At 38.1% G+C, this 21,703-nt stretch overlaps 2 protein-coding genes across 2 annotated transcripts; both read left to right on the top strand.

The window, feature by feature from the left end:
• Positions 1–58: 58 nt before the first annotated feature.
• LOC108084238 (protein fem-1 homolog CG6966) lies at positions 59–16,655 on the top strand. Its single transcript, XM_017180369.3, has 5 exons — positions 59–786; positions 13,985–14,345; positions 14,404–15,004; positions 15,070–15,871; positions 15,934–16,655. The coding sequence occupies exons 1-5, from the start codon at positions 724–726 to the stop codon at positions 16,117–16,119; spliced, it is 2,013 nt and encodes a 670-aa protein (XP_017035858.1). The 5' UTR covers positions 59–723; the 3' UTR covers positions 16,120–16,655.
• Positions 16,656–17,036: 381 nt separating this feature from the next.
• LOC108084131 (low choriolytic enzyme) lies at positions 17,037–18,915 on the top strand. The gene is made up of 2 exons (XM_017180170.2): positions 17,037–17,687; positions 18,140–18,915. The coding sequence occupies exon 2, from the start codon at positions 18,163–18,165 to the stop codon at positions 18,913–18,915; it is 753 nt and encodes a 250-aa protein (XP_017035659.1). The 5' UTR covers positions 17,037–17,687; positions 18,140–18,162.
• Positions 18,916–21,703: the final 2,788 nt, after the last annotated feature.

Here is a 21,703-nt window from a genome sequence, read left to right as displayed (position 1 = left end):
GGTATTTGGGCAAAAAATACAAATTTAAGTATATATATAAACAACAACCCTAGCGCAAAAAAGCTTTTATTTAAAACAAAAACTGACGTCCGTGCCGCTGCGCCGCGGAAAATCGGAAAAGTCGTAGCTGGAAGCAAACAAATTCGCGCGCTGTTCTCGGCTCGCATCACCTGAAATCGAGGAGAAAAGCTATTTCCTGGCTGTCGGACGTTTCGAAAAACTCGGGAATCTGATTTCGTGTTGAATGCGGGACTCGAAGGCGTGTCAAGTGTTCTTGTGCGTGTTTTCTGGCTTCTAGAGCGAATAAAACGACCCGGAATTGCAGGAAATCGGAAAACGTAAGAGCAGCAAATTTTCGTCTTCCTCAACGACGGCGAAAAGGCTGAAGAAAAGTGCGCAAATACGAAATAAAGGCGAGGAAATACGGAAGCGAGGCAATAAAAAGTTCGGCGAAAACGCAATTGTTATATATTCTCGTCTTTTGTGCAACGTACCACACGTCAAAAAATAAATTACTTGAAACACAAAAATAAAGGAAGAGAACCAAACAACAACAACAACAACAGCGTCCTCAAGAATCTCGCTTGCTCTCTCGTCGCGCGCTCTCTCTCTCTCTTGGCGAAGGCGGAGAAAGAAGGAAAAGAGATAACAAAATAAATCTTTGCTGCCAAAACAATAAAAGAAATAAATAAACTAACTTATGCCAACGGATTAAGCCACGAAATGGAATACAAATTCATTGCTGTTTTCAACGCTGCGCGGGACAATAACTTGCCCCAATTGAAGGTGAGATTTTTGCCTGGGTCTCGTTCGAATTGGAATTTGTTGTTGCTGTTTAGAAATCTCAGCTGCTGTTGCTGAGACAGTGTTTTTTTAGCCTTGTGACTAATCAATAAAATTCTCTCAGCACACACACACACACACACGCAACAAGCTCTCTCGCCGTCTCCCTCTCTCCCCGCTAAGCCGTACACGCGCATGTTCTGCAGCAGTGTTGGTCGAAATACACTCCGGCCCACAATTATACAACACCCCGAAAATTTTAGTTTCGACATTCTTAAATTTCTTTTAGGGTGTTAAACTCGCCTGACTTAAGTAAACCAAATGTTTTCAATTAAATTCTAGTCTTGGCAACCCTAAAATTTGATATGGTGATCATTTATGAAGCGCTGGGTCTCTGCAATTCATAAAAACCCGATAATTTTCCATATTTTTATATAAAAATGTTAAATATTAAATGTTTTAAAAATTGAAGTTGTGGCGCGGCTTTTAGAACGGAGCCTTTCGGGGTGTCGTATAATTGTGGACAGGAGTGTATGCAATTGTGACCAGAAAAAAAAAGCTAAATAAACATAAGAGGACCTATGGTATTTTGTTAAAAGTAGTCCCGGTGCTTGAAATATTTAACAAACTAATTATTTGGAAACTAAAAAAATAAGTTAATAATTTTGAATAATAAATATGTCCATAAAAATGTAACTTTCGATTCGTAATTCAATTTAAAAATGGTATAATTTTAAAATGTTATTTACTTTTAAAATACATTTATACGAATCAAAATTTAAAAAATGTTTCAAAGGATTAATTTAGTGATTTTCACTAATTTTATCCACAAACTCGCTAAATGTCTTGCCTTCTGGCAAAACATTACGAAGTACTTATGGTTGTGGGCGTTTCGGATGCGAAACTTTTGCCTGCGACTGCAAGTCTTGCTCAGCACGCTCTTTGCATAACAAAAGTTCTTAAGTTTGGCCCAAGCTTTGGGGCGGCTTGACATTGGCAAACTAAGTAGAAACACAAACTGGCTGCAATTGGCTCTGTTGCATTGACGCTAGTTTCGCTATGGCCCCCACTTTAGTTATTGTTTTATATTTTTCAATTTTTTTGTTTCTTGTTGTGCCGCACTTTGTGGGTGTTTATTATTCAGTACGATTGTGTAAGCGCTTATTAGTATGTGTTTGATTCTAAGTTTAGCTAAGCCATAGTTTCTGTATGCGTCCGTGCCTGGCATTTCCATAAATTAGACGTGAAATGGAAATTGGTTCGGCCGAGCGAACTGCAACTGTGCTTTTTACAAAATATAATGAGAAAGGGTGCTCTTTTTGTGGTGCTTAAAGTCAAAACAACGTATTTGAATAAGTTCTTGGAGTCAAGGTGTTTTTATAAATAATCCAGGAACTATACCTAAAAGCGCACGTAGAATATAGTAATCAATCAAAGGAATATATAACAAGTTACGGGTTTTATCTTTTAAAGATATTTATTTCATTGAAATTACAAAAGCAAAACCTAAGCTACCATCTAATTAATGACATAAAGAGATCTTAAAATATTATTTTGTAGTATTTAATACTATATTCTAAATTTTTTAAGCTAATTATACATTGTTTTTCTTAAACCCTTTGCTTTGATTTTCTTTGCTTTGCTTTTCACATTTTCCACTACGCTTGATTCATTTCCTTTGAGGGCTTTATCTTATCAGCTCAGCGACTCGCTTTTTGTTATTATTTGTGCTTATATTTGTTTCTTTTACCGATGAGTGCTCCAAATGCGTAGCAAGTATTTTTAACCATTTTATTTATTTGTTGTTTTTGGCTTGGGGCCACGTTGTGTCACTTGGAACACGTTAATAACCGCCAGCGAATTTTAACAGCTGAAATCACGTCGTCAGCAGCAGCAGCAGCAGAGGGAGTTCACTTCCGCGATTGTCACTTGCCGTGCCGTTCTCCCCGTCTCTTTCGCCGGCCATACAACCCTCTCTTTCACTCTCATCCGATTCTGCCCCCAGAAACGCCTACAAGCGAACGCACTTTGCTTATTAAAATGATTATTATGCTGATCGCTGGGAACAAAGAGCCATTGCTCTGGGCTTTTGTCTCCTCCTGCTCAGCTTGGCTTCCTTCGGCAGTCGCTGGTGCTGACAATTATCCTTGAAAGCGTTCAATCACTCCAATTTGGAAGGCTCGACGCTCTGCACCGAGGGAAATAAATAACCAGTATATAGTCACGTTTTGTGAACCCGGAATTAAGCTTTGCTTTTATAATCAATTTAAATCTGTGATATATTATTAATAATATATTTTATTAGAAAGAAACTAGTTTATCTAAATTGATTGAAAATAATTATTTAATGCCTTAATAACATGTTTGAAAACCAGATCTAATAAAACTAATTCTTAAAGCGGAATAACAATCGATAAAACATGAACTTGAACTTGAAAAGTACTTCATATTAGATAAAGTGAATGCCCAAAGATAAACTTATAGGCATAATTTCCGTTTATTAGCATTACTCAATCGAATTTAAGTTTAATTTAAAGCTCACAGTTTTTTCCCAACTGCACCAAAGAGCTGGAAATTCCTGTTCGTTCTCGGTTCTCGGTTCTCGGTTGGTTTCGTTTCATCAAAACTTCCTGACTTTACCGGGGCTCGACCCTGGAAATGTGTCATTTAAGGGGTGTGAGTTTTCGGCGGTCGTTCGAATGGAAGAGACCGAGTGCTTGTTCGTCCCCCTACAAATGGAATAAGTAAATATATAAATAATATATACGTACGCTTGCGGAGTGCCCCGAAATAGCTTTATTTTTTTTGTGTATGGGCTGCTGCATTCAATGCTCCAAATGCGAGAGGGAGCGAGGCAACCAGCTCCGTGGTTCGACGTGCAACATGTTCTAGCCTTCGCCCCATAGAACTGGTTTTTCTGGCTCGTTGTTGTTTATGTTTGTTCCAAAAATAAGAAAAAACCCCCCTCGTCACAGAGGGGAGAGAAGACAACAACAACAACAATAACAAGAACAACAAAAAACTTAACGCACAGAAAACACCTTACCGAAGAGTTTGGACAACGCCGTCGTACACGAAGTTGAAGTGCCACTTAAAGTTGAGTACACACAACGAAATATTTCTGCGTTCTTCCTCCACTTCTACTGCTTCTTCTCCACTTTGCTTGGGGTTTCGTCTTTACGCTACGTGATATGGGGCCGGATCGCATGATTGATGGTCTTGCGGGTGGAGGAGACGGGGAACTAGACCAACTCTGATCTCTCGATAACTCAATAGAAACTTTGTAGAAACTTTGTCCGGTGAAGCGGGCTAAAATTTTTTAACTTTTGCAATTCCAAGTGAAAAGTATTTTTAGAACACTAACTAAATGACTATCTATTTAACATATTTCTTGTATATATCAAACCAGTATTTCTAATTCGTATAATTTTACATTTTTCATCAGAGCAATTATTAATTATTCTGTATAAATTAAACATTTAACAACACACGTGTCGCTTTAATTTCCCCAGTAGTACTGCTCAAAAGTTTTCACCTTGTAATTGTTAATATTATACATTTCATTGAGCTGGTAAACTTTAACCCTTGGGCAAGTTGTTTATCTAAGGTTCAACGACTAATTTCTGGTATAACTGCCTTAAATGAAATTAATTACGGTTAACCTTAGGATTGCTGGGTTCAATGATCTTGATTCTTTAATTCTCAAAAGAGAACAGAGAACCCAGCAATAAATAGTATACAATTTTCGATGGGATAGAAACCAAGTTTGTTAACTAACTAGTTCTGAAAGATGTTTATATTGTCTGTAAACTTTACTTAGTTAGTTGGAAGTACTTTAACCATTCGTTTCAGCTTAAATTGGTTACTTTTGATCAACCTTGCCATCATAAGCAATTGACCAAAAACTGATTAATTATTCTCATTTGAAACTCATTAGAGTGGTTGCTGTTCCTTGATGATTTTAATTACATGCAAAGCAAAACTTGAAAAGTCCGTTCCAATTTAAGAAAAAAAAAAAAACGTTTTCTCAGCGAAACACACTTCAATCAGGCAGCGTTTCTCGAGCGTTTTCAAAACATTTGCCAAGGCATAACATTAAAGATAATTCCATGTACATTTAGTTATTGGTTTTTCTCATTTACTGTTCGCTTTTCGTTTCTTTCTTGTGTTTCGTCGGAGGTCTATGCAAAAAAACCTACAAAACGAACACTAATTTTGGAGTTGGTCAACAGCTGTTTCTTATTTTTGGGGTTGAGGTTGATTCTTGTGCTTTGCAATTCAGTCGTTTGCCGGTTTGTTGAAATAACCCCAAAATGCAAAATATGTTTTTCTACATTTTGTATATATCTTTTATTTTTTACTTCGATTTTGTTTGAGTTTAGCGGCGTTTTATTGCCTTTGGCTTGGGCTTGGGACCTGCTTCTCCTTATTTTTGTTTTTACGTGAATTTTTTTTTTATTTTTCTACTGGCTTGCCATTTAACTGCTTCTTGATTATAAGTTTTCAACGGTGTGTGTAAGGTCAGAGCCAATCTTGCTGGTTTACTTTGACTCCAATTCTCCATGGATGTGGATGTGGATGTCGGTGTGGTCTTTGTCATTCGCTGGCTCTGTGGCCATTGGTCCCAGTAAGTCGAGAATATTTACCCACATCAACGAGTCTTTAACAAGTGCGCTCAAAGAAATAGCTGCCACAAAGATAGAGATTTTTATATTTATTTATTTAAAAAATACTCGATATAACCTCCTATTGTTGTTATAATAAATAAAATTATTTTCTACTTCAAAATTGTAAAATGTTATCTTGAAACAAAAGAAAAGGTTATAGCAATTAAGGACAGTTTATTGTCCAATAAGATTTCTTTTGGTTACAATTTAAGAACCATTTCCCTAACACTCTGACCGTTGCTGTATGTTGTATTTTGTATATATAGTATGAGATATAGAGCCCAAGCATCTGTAGCCACGAGAGGAAGCCAACAACAACAGCAAACGAGGAAGGGCAATTAACAGCAACAAAGATAACGAAACAATTGAAACCGAGGAGCGAAAAACACTCGTAGATATATAGATACAAAACCCAGTTTAAAGCCAGTGCGTGTTCTGTGTTTATATATATGTATATAATGATAGCGTTCATTGGCATTATCTTTGAGCGTTTTGTTTGCCATTGGAGATTCCTAAAGTCTTTTTTTCTCTCCTCCAATTTGAGGTGCTTTTGTTTTGGTCTCTGCACTGCAAAAAAACATTTAGAATTCCTGCATTGATTGTTTGGCAATATCGAGAAACCGTTTCAACCCGTCTGACCATATTTGCCGAAAACGTATAGAATAGTTTCGCAACTTTTGGCGAGCTTTTTGGGGAATTATGCAATCGCTATATGGAGTGAAACTTGGCGGTAGGAAGTGCTAAAACAAGTTGCCAAATAACCAAGTAGAACCTCTTAATGAAGCTAAACATTTGGCCGGCTCTAAATGTTTTTTTTTTCTGTTTTTTTATAGATTTTCAGTTGAAACAGTTGTTGGTTGCATCATATAGCTCTGTTCGTTAAGCTTTTAAAAAAAAAGTAGAGAACATTCGAAAGGTAATTTATTCGTAACAGAAGCTTAGCAATTGCTCTGGTAAATAAAAACTACTCGCGACTCTGGGTATTAAAATTTGTAAAACAAATTTAAACTGAATTTGAGCTGCCTAATAAGAAGGAAGTATTCACAATGAAAAAATGCAGACTAAAAGTGCCAGCTGTTTTAAATGTCGTAAAATTTTGTGACCTCTTTTGGCCAAACACAGAGAAGCACTTGAATTCAAATAGCAATAATAATAATAATTTTGTGAAGGTGACATCCGGATTTAAAGTTTAACAACCTGCGTAATTAACCATGACTATAAATTGAGTAACCTAGAGACACGGACGTTCTGGGCAATTATTATTTTCGTTCAGTGCATTTTAATCGCAAATCTTGACTATTTATGATGCCAACAGACTCTACAAGGAGAACGAAAGACAAAGCAAAGTAATGTTCTTTTTTCGCTCCACTCGTTAATGATTTATTTATTTATTTTAGTTATTTTATAAGAATTCTATCGGTTATTTTATATAATTTTTAAATAGAAAATTCTTAATTTTATTCTGTTAATGAACATTCAACGATAATTTCATTAACATGTTTGTTCAATAGAAATTCAGTGAGTGTATCAATGTTTTTGACCCCCTTTTATTTTGTTCATTTTGTTTGCTCTTTTACTTTGTTCTACGATCCAAGTTCCCAAGTTCATTGCACGATTAACTAAAACAACGAAACGTAGGAAAAAGTCGTGTGGGACTCGTAAAGTATTCAAGAAATATAATCGTAAATCTTAAAAGAGGAAGAGAGTTGTTATATGTATAGTAAGTGGTCTTATCTTCTGAATTCAATCCCATATGCTATCGCTATTTATGTTTGCTCAGCGTTATGCGAGCTCCCTTAAGACCCTTATCTCTCCGCAAAAAAAAAAATAAATAAAAGGAATCCCATCGATATACGAGTGCGTCTGCGCTGCTGATTTTGCAGGCACCTGCTTAAATTTTCCACGCTTCATTTAATGAATTAGTATTTTTCCATGTGCCTAAGCAGCCTTGACCTTGACACTGCCGGTGGGGCTCTAATGTGAACCCTTTCATTGAACCAGTTTTGATGGTCTCACCTCAGAGATGCTCCGTTAAAAGCACCGTTGACCTCAAAATTTGACTGCGATGATGCTGCGCCGGCGCAGTCTGATATTGGCTTTGCACTGACAAAAACGATATATCAATTTGGATCATAAATAAAATATGGGATTAATATATTTATAATTGATTTCGGTGCTATATTTAGCATAATTTAAATAATTTAATGTAGTAATGTGGCTGTGAAAATAGTTTTATAGTATTTTATGGAAATGGTTAAAATATCAGTATATTTTTCCCCTTTACAGGGTATTATAATTTAAGTTCTAAGCTTATAAAAACCTTTAGAATTTATTTCCGACCCTTAAAACTATTTATAGTATAGTGATAATTACACAGAAAAAGCTTTCCAAATTAAAATTAAGTCAGTTTTGGCTTAGTTACAATCGATTTCTGCAATTTTATACAAACCGAAGTAAGCTTCCCCTCTTTTTCCGACTTTTTTCTTTGATACAAAGCTGATTTAGCAAGTGATAATTGTTAAACAAATAGAGCAGGAACAGTTATAACTCGATAAATATGTATATATTGTGCATCTGTGATTCCTCATCTGCTATTTATAATACATTTCCCTGGGCTTCTATTGGGGAACCTACTTCTCAAATTGACTCTGCTCCCCCGCGTTATGGCCAAAAGCTTAGGCTTCTGTCACCCTTGAGCCGGCTGCACAGACGCGTCTGTGGCTAAGCTAACAAATAAACCAAATAATTTGAGCCCAGACTCGGCTTGACTGATTTGAATAGCCAGGCAGCACCGCGGGCACTGAGCCCCAAACCCCGAACCACGGATTTCGCGCCGCACATGGTCAGTGTTCAGTTAAATGGTCGATCGCTCGAACGGCATCCTAAATTGAATTATATATCGGAGCGGAGTTGGATGACCAAGTCTGAAGTCGGCTGAACTTGAGGCTCGAGCGTTGTCTACTTGCATATCATCGACATTGAACTCGTTCAATGTCAAAATTATAATAAATTATGCGTGTATGAATGGCACAGACACTGGAAGAAATCTTGCTAGGCTAGCGAAAAATTGCAATTAAAATATAAAAATCTGTTATTGAAAGATTTGCAAATAAAATCAAATACAAACCACTTAAAATATAAAAATACTTTCCTGGGTTGACAAAAGTATTTATTTCTTCCAAAAAAACTAGTCTAATTTTTCCCCCAGTGCTTTGGGGAGATATTCAAATCGGTCAAAGCAGAAAATTGATCACAAAGCGAAACGACCAACTAACAATTCACACAAAAAAAACACGGCTAAAATAGCAGCAACAAAGCCAACTTCAGTGGCTAACAACAACAACAACAACAATAATAACAATGGAAAGTTGTTGATTGTTTATTACACGGAAACGAACAATTTTGTTGTTGTTGTTGCTGTTTGTTTGTTCGTTCGTGCTGTTGCCTTAATTTAATAGCTGTGTTTAGGCCGCTTCAGCTTGACATTTGTGCATAGCGGTAAAAATGTGTTCAAGGTGTTTCCACTCTCCTTTTTAAATTCGAGAACAAATATGTGAAATGTTAAAAACCAGCAAATAAAAAACAATCAAAAATTACCTTGGGAAATTGTTGTTTATCGCCAGTGTTTTTATTGTTGTTTTCACATTTCCCCAATTTGCCAAACAACCTAGGAACAGAAAACAAATTAAAAAGAAATTTATTTTCACATTTTGTGGAAGTGAAATTTCTCATGTTTCTGGTGCAAGGTTAAATATAGGAATTAAGAAAATAAATTAACTTGACTAGCTGCTGCATTTTCTCTTGGCAAATTTGTCTGAATATTCATAATCTCTGCGGGGATCTTTTCCGTTTTCGGGGATTTCCTGTGTGTGTCTGCCTGCCTTGGGGGTGAAAATTACTCAAAATTCTAAGGAAAAATAAACAAGACAATTTGTGGCTAGTAAGGAGACAAGGCAAATGTAAATATTGTAAACTTTAAGTAATGTTTACGCAAAAGTAAATCTAGTTTGAATAGAAATTACAGCCAAGTGTCAGAACATACAATATGATTTTGGTTTATGGCTAAAAAAAATATTAAAATATTGTTTGACTAGAGAGAATGTCTGAGTATTGATCGTGTATAAATTACATTAAGCACACAGAGTTTGCATAGCAAATATCGATGGAACTTAATGGATTTATTGCTTACTTTTTATTTACTCTTCAATTATCATTTCATATATGGTCTTGGTTTTAGGACTTTGAACTTAACTCGGGCCTTTCCCACTCCCATTTAATTATTCCACAGCAACCTTTACCTACTTGGCATAATTAAATTAAAGAAAACATTTAGCAAGTGAAAAGTTTCCCATAATTTCCTTCAATTTCTTGATTGAATTCCATTTTTCGAGTCAGTAAAAAAGGCCACTGAACCAATATCGGCGGGGTCATATCTATTATAGCATAATGCCGCGGCGACCTGAGCACAATTGATTGATTTTCCCCGCCGGCTGGCACATCCGCTACCGTTCCGTTCCGCCCCCCTGGCCCTGCCCTGCCACCACCCCCTTTAGTTCCGCCCACAATTCACGTGCCGCTTGCTTTCTGTGCCACACGGACAGCCCCTTCCCCATTGTCAGATTGACTTTTCATTTCGTTTGAAGCTTTTTCGGCTTTGGGCCCCGAGTAACAAGGTTAAATGATGGCCAAAAGAGCAAAAGATGCAGGGGGAAGGGCGCCAAGAGAACTGAGCCACTAGGCACTGAGTAAAATATGTATTACTATCAGGTGTTATATTTAATTGAATGCAATTATTGTTTCTGATAATAATATTTAAATAAACAGCAATTAAATCAGGGGCTTTTAATATTTAATAATTTTTAACATATTAGTAAAGATTTATAGAATTCACAAACTTAATCTTCATCTTTTCAAGTTTTTAAGAAAAGGTTTATAAGAAGAACATAAGCCTAGACTACAGCTTTTACTATAACTCAAGTGTAGGCTTATATTTTTAAGTGTTTCTAATGCTACAAAATATGTATTTAAATTATAAAATATTTCCGTTTAAATCTTAAAAACAGCTGATTCATAGCTGTCAAATCAGAAAATAAAAATCATAATGAATGGATCGCAAGGCGGAAAAGTGAAGAGAACAGCTGCTGATGATCAATTTCCCCATCGGGGTTCGAAAGCGAAAAGTTCAGCAGTCAATAAAGTGGAATGGGCGCTGTAAACATATTTCTGCTTTTGCTTTCGCAAAATTAATGCGTAATTTTCATTGTTCGATTCGCTTGCGCATTGCACTTGTTGTGTTCCGCCGCGAATATAGCTCAGATATCGGTGTTTTCGAAAAAATACGATTTCTGCTTAATAGTCTTTTGCCAAAAATGTTTTCTTTATTTTTATTTTGACTGCTTTCTTTTGTTTTGGTTTTAATTCTGTGTATTTTTTTTTTTCTTCTTGTCACGCGCACGAGGCGCTGATTGGCGGGGCGTTGGGGGTTTACGGGGTTAAGGCAAAAGAATGCCGCCGTCGGGTGACGAAAGCAATAATATCGAGACCAAGCGAATGGCCAAAAGAAAATTCTCTTCACAGAAAGTAGGAAGCAATCGAGGAAGCCTTCTCTTTAAAAACATTAAACAAAAATAAGAGAAGAATAAAAAAATATGGGGAATTAAAACAATACAGTAAAAATTAATTGGGTTAAACAAATGGAATTATTGAACCCCAAAAATAACAAACATAAACAAAATAATGGGTGAAATAATAAAATAAAAATCCAATGCATAAGTTAAATAAGTTAAATTACTTTAATTACCACCTACAAAATTGGAAACAGTTGTTAATTTTCAAACTAAATAAATTTACACTGTGCACAAGGATTTTAAAAAATTAATTTAACTTCAAATTGAAGTTTTATTTTAAAGAATGAACTATATGTTCATTTAAGGAATGAACTATGTGTTCATTTAAGAAATGAACTATGTGTTCATTTAAAGAATGAACTATGTGTGGCGTGAAGTAGCATTATTATGTTTATTACATTATTATCTAACTTTTTATTTAATAAACAATTACTTACATTTATTATTGCTTATACTTTTATACTTTGTTCTTTAAATTTTGATTTTTATTTTATTAATTCTCCAATTATTCTCTTTATTATTGTCATTTTTCACAATTAGTTTTTATTTCTTATTTATTTTTATAATTTTTCTTTCATTTTTCATTTAATTTTTACATATTTGTAAGACATACAAAAAGTATAATTTTGTTTTATAAACATAAGATTGTCGAACTTAGCTGATCAGACTGTAGCAAAAAAAAAAGCCGCACGGCATTCACAAGGTCTTTTGTTTCTCCCCAAACCCCACCAAGTTATTTTTTTCGGCTGGCATCTTATGTCTCTTAGCTTCTCCTCTTTGCGTTTATCTCGTTTCTGGTTCTAAGTAGTCAGGGGCGGTGGCTAGGAGGGGTGATTCGGTTGCTGATGTTGATTCTTAGGTGACACACACTTGTATTGACGAATGCTCTAATTGAGTTTGATGGGTTGACGACAATATGCTTTTGTCTCAGCGAGTTGATTTGCCTCTAGTCAAGGTTTTCTTCTCATATGTTTTATTTCCTTAATATTTATGCATATATCGGAAACTTTTACACAGGGAAAATATGGATTAAAAACGTGTCTTAGATAAATGTTTAAAGTGAGAACAAGTATGTCACTGAGATTAAAAAAAGAATATTCAATTACTAGTTGCTAACCAAATAAAATACAAAATTTGGATGTTGCGCAACATCTTCGTATCAACATTTCCTTTCCTCTGCCTTCAGCAGTGTTTCATTTATAAATATAATTTAATATTTTAATAAATTTATAAATGTTTTTAAATAATAAATAAATGCAAATTGTAACCAATAATTACATTCCTACTAAGCCGCTGAGGTAAAATTTTTTTATAATTTTCCAATATTAATTTCCTTATTAAAAAACTTAAATTATAGTTTCTGTGTAGGAATATGGAAATGTTTTCAATTTGTATAGAAAAATTATATGTAAATTGTTGTTGATTCCTTTGTGGCTTTAATCTATTCTCCGTAGCCAATCTGGCGACCAGCCCCGGGGCACTCCACCCCTGCAAAACCACCCCCCCCCCCCCCCCCCCCCCCCTTGCACGCGCTGGCAAACAACATAATTAGCATAAGGCGAAAATGAGACACGTTTGACATAAATGAGAGCAGAGACACACTTTACGTATTCCGCAGCTGATTGCTGACAATATATCTCTCCGATTCTCTCCTGCTCGTGCCTTATCTCTGCATGTGCCTTCCCCGCCCCAATTATTATCTCTTGTTCAGGTGGCCTGAGTTTTTTCCCTCTCTGTCAGCAACTCGCTTTGTTCGTCATCACATTGTTTGGAAGCAATTATAAATTATTATCAGTTTTTTTTTCATTGATTAAATCGATATATGTATATAAATATATATTGAAAAACGCAGCTAATTGGAATTGTTATGTGATTGAGATCTGTATCAAGGGGAAAATAATGCATATGTGAACGTAGAGCCATTGATAATACATTGATAAGGCAATATAATATTAATAAAATGTATAAACAATTTTCTAGGTAAAAACAAGTGAATTTCCCATGACAAAACCATAGGAATTTCAGAATTAAGCTTTTATCTATATAAACGTGATTTAGTCAAAAATCCGTTTTATTTGGCTAATATGTTTCAAAACTTTTAAGTTTAGAGAAGGGAGAAGAAGAGAAATGAGCCTTAAAAATTCTGAAAAAATCTAAAGCCTATATTTTTGATTTCTTTAACTCTAGAAATTAAATACAATTTCCCCGAAGTTCAATAAAAAATAAAAAGGCAAAATCCTCCGGTATTTCTTATCTTTATAAAGTTCGTAGAAATGTTTTTCTACATAATTCTTCATAATTTAAATGTTATCTCTACAAGCAAAAAAAAATGTAAACATACAAAAAACAACATACATACATACAAACATTATTAGAGCTATGAAAATATTCCCAGCAGACAAAGATCGGACGGTGGTCGGATGGAACCGAAAAATGTCAGCTATAAATATTAAATACGGACAAAGAATCGGACTTTCCGCATTAGTTTCGCTAAATGCCCAAAAACTTACGCGCAAAAGGACGAATAGCGGACGAGTATCGCGAATTCTCAAAATTATATCCGCTAATTGATGTCGTAAAAGGTCCGCAATCGAAATCTTCATTCAGATTCCGAAAATTAGAGCATTTTCTGCCACAAAACCCATAGCATGTGATTTTTTTTTATTACCGTTTATGAGACTGAATCGGACGTTTTGAAATCCGCAAAACTCTCGATTTCTATATCATAAACGAGGTTTTTGTCTGCTGGGTTTTTAGAGCTCTTAAATATCCTTATGTAATATGGCGCTTAGCTTGTGCTTTTCCCTAGAAACAAAAGAATAAATTACCAGATAAGGCTTACGCATTAAAAGATGCTCCATTTGGCCTACATATTAACCCAGATTTTTTCCCCGTTTCCAATTACAGGCCACTCTGTACAACAAAAGTGCCAGCGAAGTGGGCAGCCTGATCTCGGCCAAAGTGAACGGAGCCACCCCGTTGGTCATCTCATGCCGCAACGGACATTATGACATTGTAGAATATCTATTGACAAAGTGTCGGGCCAACGTGGAGCAGGTGGGTTCCGTCAGCTTTGACGGCGAGCCCATCGAGGATGCCCCACCGCTGTGGTGCGCAGCGGCCGCCGGCCACTTGGGCATCGTCAAGATGCTCGTACGCCGGGGGGCGAATGTCAACAGCACCACCAGGACAAATTCCACACCGTTGAGAGCCGCCTGCTTCGACGGACATTACGAGATCGTCAAGTATCTGGTGCACCATGGAGCGGGTAAGCCGAGGATAGATAAATCTTATGGAATAGTTGGTGATTACCTGATCTCTTGCAGACTTTGAGGTGGCAAATCGACATGGGCACACCTGTCTGATGATCGCCTGCTATAAGGGCCACTTCCGCATCGCCCAGTATCTGCTCTCCCTGAATGCAGATGTCAATCGGTGCAGCGTCAAGGGAAACACGGCGCTGCACGACTGCGCGGAATCGGGATCCCTACAAATCCTACAGCTGCTTCTCAAACACGGTGCCACCATGGACGTGGACTATTATGGAATGACTCCGCTGCTGGCGGCCAGTGTAACCGGTCATATGCCCATTGTGGAGCACCTAATCACGCTGCCCTGTGTGAGCAGGGAGTCAAGGATTCATGCTCTGGAGCTGCTGGGGGCCACGTATGTGGATCGGAAGCGGGACATGGCTGCGGCACTCTCATTGTGGCGTCGAGCGCTTGAGGAACGGGCTGTGGAGCCGCCGCTGGTGAAGAAGGTGCAGGAGGCAGTGCCAGCATACGAGATGGTTCGTGAGGTAACCAGTGTGGAGGAGCTAGAGGAAATGGTTTTTGACCCGGACGAGATGCGGATGCAGGCTTTGGTTATAAGACAGCGCATCCTTGGACCCACGCACCCGGACACCAGCTACTACATCCGTTTCAGGTTTGAATGCGATGAGTTTTCCAAGTTCCACCGTGATTTTTGAGTGTTTCAATGACCTTTTTCAGGGGTGCCCACTACGCGGACGCTGGACGCTTTGACCGATGCATCGAGCTCTGGTCATATGCCCTGACCATGCAGCAGAAGATCCTTCAGCCGCTCAGTCCGATGACGCAATCTTCCCTACTGTCCTTTGCGGAACTCTTCAGCTTCATGCTGGTCGAGGCCGGTCGCCTGCTGCCAAGGGGTCGAGTGGTTCCGCCCATCGAAGCGGACGGTATGCTGACGATCTTCTACAAGGCAGTCAAGGAGGTGGAGCGCGGTCAGGCCTTTACGCTGGAGCAGCAGAAGGACCAGCAGCAGCCGCAGAAGCAGCTGCCGACCGACAAGACCGACAAGTCGCCATCTTGCTCGGCATCCTCTTCCGCCTCCTCAGCCTCATCCACCTCCTCGACGACGCTGCTTTCGGCACACCAGCACGATTGCAATCACGATCCGAATGCCCTGAGTCGCACCATGACAAGTGCCATTCACATAGGCTGTCTGCTGAGCTCGCTGCTGGACACCGAGACCCTGACCCCGGAGATGCGTCGCCAAGTCATGGGTGCCCTCTATCGCCTGAACCGCTTGAAGGTGCGCGTCCGGTTCGACCGGACTGCCCTGCACTACGCCTGTTACCGGGAGGGCACGCTGGCCGGCCGCTATCCCTCCTGCCAGTTCCCCTCGGTGACGCTGGCGAAGGCCCTGCTGGAGGTGGGAGCAGATCCGAATGCCATCGATGATGCGGGCAACACGCCCCTGCACTTGGCTACCATGCAGCCCTATGTGGAGACCCTGTCCCACACATTGCTGGAAGGCGGAGCGCATTTGGTGAGTATACAGTATCAGCTAAGAAGTCAAAATGTTTGCTAAAGTATTGCTTACCCTTTCAGGACACCAAAAACCACGCTGGCGAGACATTTGAGAGCCTGCTGGCCCCCACGCCGATGCATAAGATCATCGATCCCATGAAGTATACGACGCTGGCGTGTCTGGCAGCAAGGACGATCAAGAAACATGAAATCAGATATGAGGGCACGGTGCCGGCTACGCTCTACGAGTTCATCGAGCTGCACTAGAGGCCAGGATCGGGACCGAGGACTGGACGAGAGTCAAGCACTCAATTCACTCAATCGCTCAACCGCCTGCCCGCCCGCCATCCATTAAATAATACCTAGACTACTACTAAACGACTACCGTCTACACACACTGTATATTTAGAGATGGAGAGAGAGTTCGAAACTATGCTGAATGAAAGTGGAAACGGACTGGAAACTGATTTGTGATGTTAGCAAGCGAAGTGCCTGGATTCGACGGACGACCGATCAGGCCGAAGAAACGACGACGAGCGTCAAACCACTGACAACGATAACAAAACAGAAGCCACTACAATGAAGCAAAAACCAACAGCAACTAACGAAGGAACAATGCAATGAAAACTTCTGGAACAGATGACCTACTGTCTTTGAATTTTGCTTTGCTTTGCTTTGCCAAATCTGTTGCATACTTTGTTTTTGTAATTATGTGTTCTTGCTACTTTGCTATATTATATATGAATTACGGTTAATACTGAATACTGAATGTACATGAAATATATATATATAAATGACCCTAAGCCTGGGCGTGATTGAGCAGCTTAATATTAATTATCCGGCACCCAAGGCCGGCAACTCCTCAAAGCTGCAGCGACCACGCCCAAGCCGAGGAAAACCAAAAATAACTGAAAAAAAAAGAAAACATACATAACTACCGGCCACCAACCTAGACTCTCTCACACACACACACACAAGTGATGCGTTTTGTTTATAAACGAGAAAACTTAGTTTTGGAAATATACAAAATGTAATTAACAAAAATGAACTATTTGGTTTTTACGTGGAGCCACCCCCAAAGCACTAACTTAAAGGATATTTTTGTAAAAAAAACACACTTAAATTATATGAAAAATTACACTGATGGCTAGAAAAAGTGTACGGTTCTTGGAGAAACTAGGCAAAGTTGCTGAATATACTGTGTAGAGCAGGTTAAGGCTTAGTAAATGTATCTGAATATTATTTTTAGAAATTGAGTTTTAGAAAAATAGTAACTAGTTAACATTTATTGATGAAAAAATGGCTTTCCATAAGCATAGAGTTTGATTTTGAGTTAAGGGCGTTGACCTTTCTGATGGTCGTTTACATACACATATTCTGCAAATTTCAGGAAATGAAATAATCATTGCAGAATGAGCTCCTCTGAAAAGCATGTATAGAACATAATTTAACAAAACGATTTATGCAATAAAAATTCGATTTTTTGAAAAGTTCACATGGGTCAACTCCCTTCATACTTACCCATCCGGAATTTATTAGTAAATTAAAAGATTTTAACTCACCTATTTAAGCTCTAGAACAGCTGAATGTTGAACACAACAAAATATCTCAAGTAGGGAATGCAGCAAAAACCAAGTCATTAACACTTTTCTAGCCCACAATGTGTAATGAAATGCAGTTTGACAATATACTCAATGCAAGCGTCTAACTATTGTTTATCTATGTTAAGCTATGCAAATGCTGAAATAGCAACCTTAGCCATATAAGTCTTGGGGAGTGGATAAAGTCGAATTTGGCACTCCTTCATGGAGGGAGAGCAGGCTTTAATCTAAAATGTGTGTGTTTGGCTAACGACATTGTGCAACAAAATGTTCTTTTGGAGTTTGTAGCTGTTAAAAAAGAAATATTAGTGTTAATTATAAGTTTCTTTTTTCATATACTTAACGTTTCGAAAAATAGTTTTTCATTTTAAATCTGGTTTTAAATAGTTTCACCGACAATACCTCGAGCTTACGTCAGCTTCAATATTTCGAGCTTAGCTTATAAATACAAAAAATCATATTTTTAATTTAATAAATTAATCACACAGCAGTTTAACAAAGTTCTTTTTGTTGCACAGTGTTCTAGGTTCGCCAAGGAGAGTGTCTATAAATATATATATGTCTGACTCTGATTGTCTGTATGTATGTTTGTATGTAAAACCTTAATTTAAAAAACACTTTCGGGACAGAAATAAAACTGATTAAATTTAAAAAAAAAAACGGCTATAAAAAGGTATTTCCAACAGTACACTGCTCATAGGCAACAGAAATGTTTCTTCAAGCGGTTGGTTTCCTTTTCTTGGTGGCTTTGGGACCCGTCCTGGCGGCTTCCCAAGGCATTGAGTCCTACGAGAACTATTACAACGAGATCCATGTGGACGACGACCAGGCGGAGGCCAAGACCCGCAATGCCTTGCAATCACCGCTCCAACGTTGGCCGGGCAACAAGATATACTACCGGATCTCGGAGGACTATAGCGAGCAGGAGGTGGCCAATGTCCGTACGGCTATGGCGAGTTTTGGTGAACAAACCTGTGTGCAATTCGAGGAATTCGAGGGCTCTCCGCCCGGGGGAAAGCGCTATGTGACCTTCAAAAAGTCACCGAATATGTGCGGCACCCGTGTGGGCTATCAGCCGTTATCCTTCGGCTCCCACGATGTCCTTTTGAACGAGAGATGCCTCACCATGCCGGCTGTAATCCAGCACGAAACTCTTCACCTGATGGGACTCTTCCACGAACAAAGTCGTCCCGATCGCGATGAGTACGTGGTCATCGACTACGATAACATTCCGCGGAAGTACTGGTCACAATTCATGGCCCAGGATCGCACCACCACGTTCAATGTTCCCTATGACTATGAGAGTGTCATGCACTATTCGAAGAACGCCTTTGCCAAGGATCCGTCGAAGCCAACAATTCGGGCCTTAATCAATGGTGAGGCCGTGGAGAGGGAAATGGGCCAGGTGCGGGGACCTTCAGAGGGCGATTGGGCCAAGATTCGCATAATGTACAAGTGCTAGATGGGGGTTTGCGAGGACTATGATTGGTAATTAAAATATGTGGCTTACTGAAATGTAATCTTTTAATGGGTGATATGTGGTATGCTTTTAGGAGGATATTTTCATAGCTTTAAAATTCATATTTTTCTCTAAGAAAAGTGCTTACTTTTCATGCTCCAATTTGTAAAGAAACGGACTGAAATGTTTTTCTTCCATTACATTTCCATCGGATGTCGGAAAATCCTCAACCTTCTGCTTCTTTTAATTCAGTTACCATTTATCGGCATTTATTTTATGGACTCACTCTCCCCCACCCCTCCTCAAAGGGAGGGAAGGCGTTTAATGCCAATCGTTCAGGGCCAGTTAGCTGGGAAAGGCTCTTGAATAAAAAAGACCAGAACCCAAAACGAATGCATTTGATTTCGCCGAAGTGCAAGTGTAAGTGTCAGTTAACTTCGCAGACAGACGAAGGAGCCGAGCCGCTGAGGCAGGAAGATGGGACTTTTGAATGCCCAAGAATGGCCGTGGAATGGATTGGGCAGTCGGCCAGCATACAATCCAAATCCCAGGCACTTAATGTGCACTAAGTGCTTAAGCAGGCCGAGTGTCTGGGCCTGCCTATTTGAACTGTCTCACCCTGCTCCCCTTTTCATTCTTATTTTTCTTTCTAGCACCACCCACCTTAACAGAATCTCCACAAAAGTGTTGCCAGGTTTATAGGGTAGGAATCTATTTAACGTAAAGGAAACAACAAAATATTTAATAATACGCTATTGCATTATTGCTTAAATTTTAAAGAAAATTTTCTATATAAAGATGGGTTACTTTTAAGCGTAAAAATAAAAAAACAAAGTCTCTTGGCGCCAAAACCTAGAAAATTTAAGGAAGACATTTTCTATAAATATATATAAATCTTTCGAAAATATTATATTTTTTACATGAGTTTACATGAGTATATTTTATAAGCTAGCACACACCTTTTTTATTGTTAAGTCCTTGTCTTATTTATGTTATTTTTTTATGGTTATTTTTAGATAAAACTTCTTAGAATAGAAATTGAATTTATTTATTTATTTGAACCTATTTACCTAATCAATTATTTTTACATAGTCCCAAAGTTAACCAAGACGAATACCTGACATTGACCTTTTAAACTTGGTCTTTCACCCTTTTAAATATTTAAAGTATTAGGTTTTATTTTGCGACATTTTAAAAAGGTGTCTGTGCGTGGGTTTCCGGTTTATTGTTTGAAATGAAAACCAAATGTTTGGCAAACACAGGATATGGGAAATATTAAAGTTAAGTGATATTATTTTAAATTTTAAAATAGCATGAGATAATTAAGTATACATTTTTAGGCACTTCTGTAAAGTTTTAATTGTTTGTTTAAATAAAATTAAATTTTAATAAAATGGCTCAAAGGGAAGTCTTAATATTTAAATTTCTCAAAAACTAATTAAGTATTTTACATTGCGTATTCAGAATAATTTAAACAATAAAATTTTAAAGTGAAAAAGTATTTTAATAATATTTAAAGCCCCATTTAGAAGGACAAATTCTTTAAAGGATGTCAACAAATGGTCGTAGAATGCTGCGCCTAAGAGAGTGGAATACTTAAGAGAGGACCTACTGGCTCTCGGGAAGTTCGAAAAAGAAGTTCGGGAGTGAGAGAGTAACGACTGGAAGCGTGCTCGCAGGACGAATGTATTTGGCCCCACTGTGCTAGGCGAAAAAGCTCGCTCTCTCGCGCGACGAGAGAAAGGGGAAAACGGGAGCTTTGGCTTTGGAGCTCGCTTTTCCGTCCGATTCCGTTCGTGTGGCTTTCAGTGTATTCAGCGCAGTCGTCTCGTTCGGTTCGTTTTGCACGGTGGAAAGCGGCGGAAAGTCCTGTTCGGAGGACATCCTCAATATACCACACAAACACACATACACGCGCCCTCAGAGCAACACACACACGCACGAACGGGTGCGGTAGTCGAAAGTAAAAGTTGTTCAATGTGCAATAACGGTAAATAATAAATGAGCCAATGTGAGATATACGCACGCAATGTGAAAAAAAGGATAAATATATGTATATATATACATATAAGAGGGAAAAAGCATACGGAAAATGGAGCCATGCGTGCCAGGATGCAAAATCAAATATGCAACACTCCAGTGAAATATGAAAAACCGAAGAATGTGTGCCAAAGTGCCAGCGATCCGTGAATACTTAAATACCAAACTAAAATACCAAACTAGAAAGGACCTCAAGTGCATCTGCGCCAGCTGATCCCCAAGCTCAGCTCTCCACCTGCCAAGGCCACACGTCGGATGTGGAATATACATAAAATAAAATACAAATTATATCCAAAATACAACAATAATAATAATAATTTTAATAAATAAATACTATTTATAAATTCCTGATTATAGATAGAAATTTGAGTATTAAAATATTTAATTGAAATAAAATTAGATTAATTTTCCCAGTGCACAAAAAATATTATTCAACTTTGTTTTCCTCAAGTTTCCTTTTTGGTGGCAAAGGTCGCCCTTTTACAGAGACCAAGAATTTAAGAAATAATTATGGAAATATTTGTGTTTTCCTTTTAAATTTCGCGGAAAATGTTGCGATTTTTCCCTTTTGAACTTTTTTTTTTTTTCGTTGCCCTTCGCGGTTCCCTTTGGGACCATAAATTAGGGTCGCATTTTGCTTTACCAGAAATATTTGCATAAAAAAAAGGGGAGAGGCGAGAAATGGCTTAAACACAGGAATCACACGGCTGAGATATCCTTGATATACGTTAAAAAAGGTCCAAAATCAAAT

The sequence above is a fragment of the Drosophila kikkawai genome, chromosome 3R (assembly GCF_030179895.1).
Source record: "Drosophila kikkawai strain 14028-0561.14 chromosome 3R, DkikHiC1v2, whole genome shotgun sequence".
NCBI lineage: Eukaryota > Metazoa > Arthropoda > Insecta > Diptera > Drosophilidae > Drosophila > Drosophila kikkawai.
This window is presented reverse-complemented; position numbering and strand designations above follow the sequence as displayed.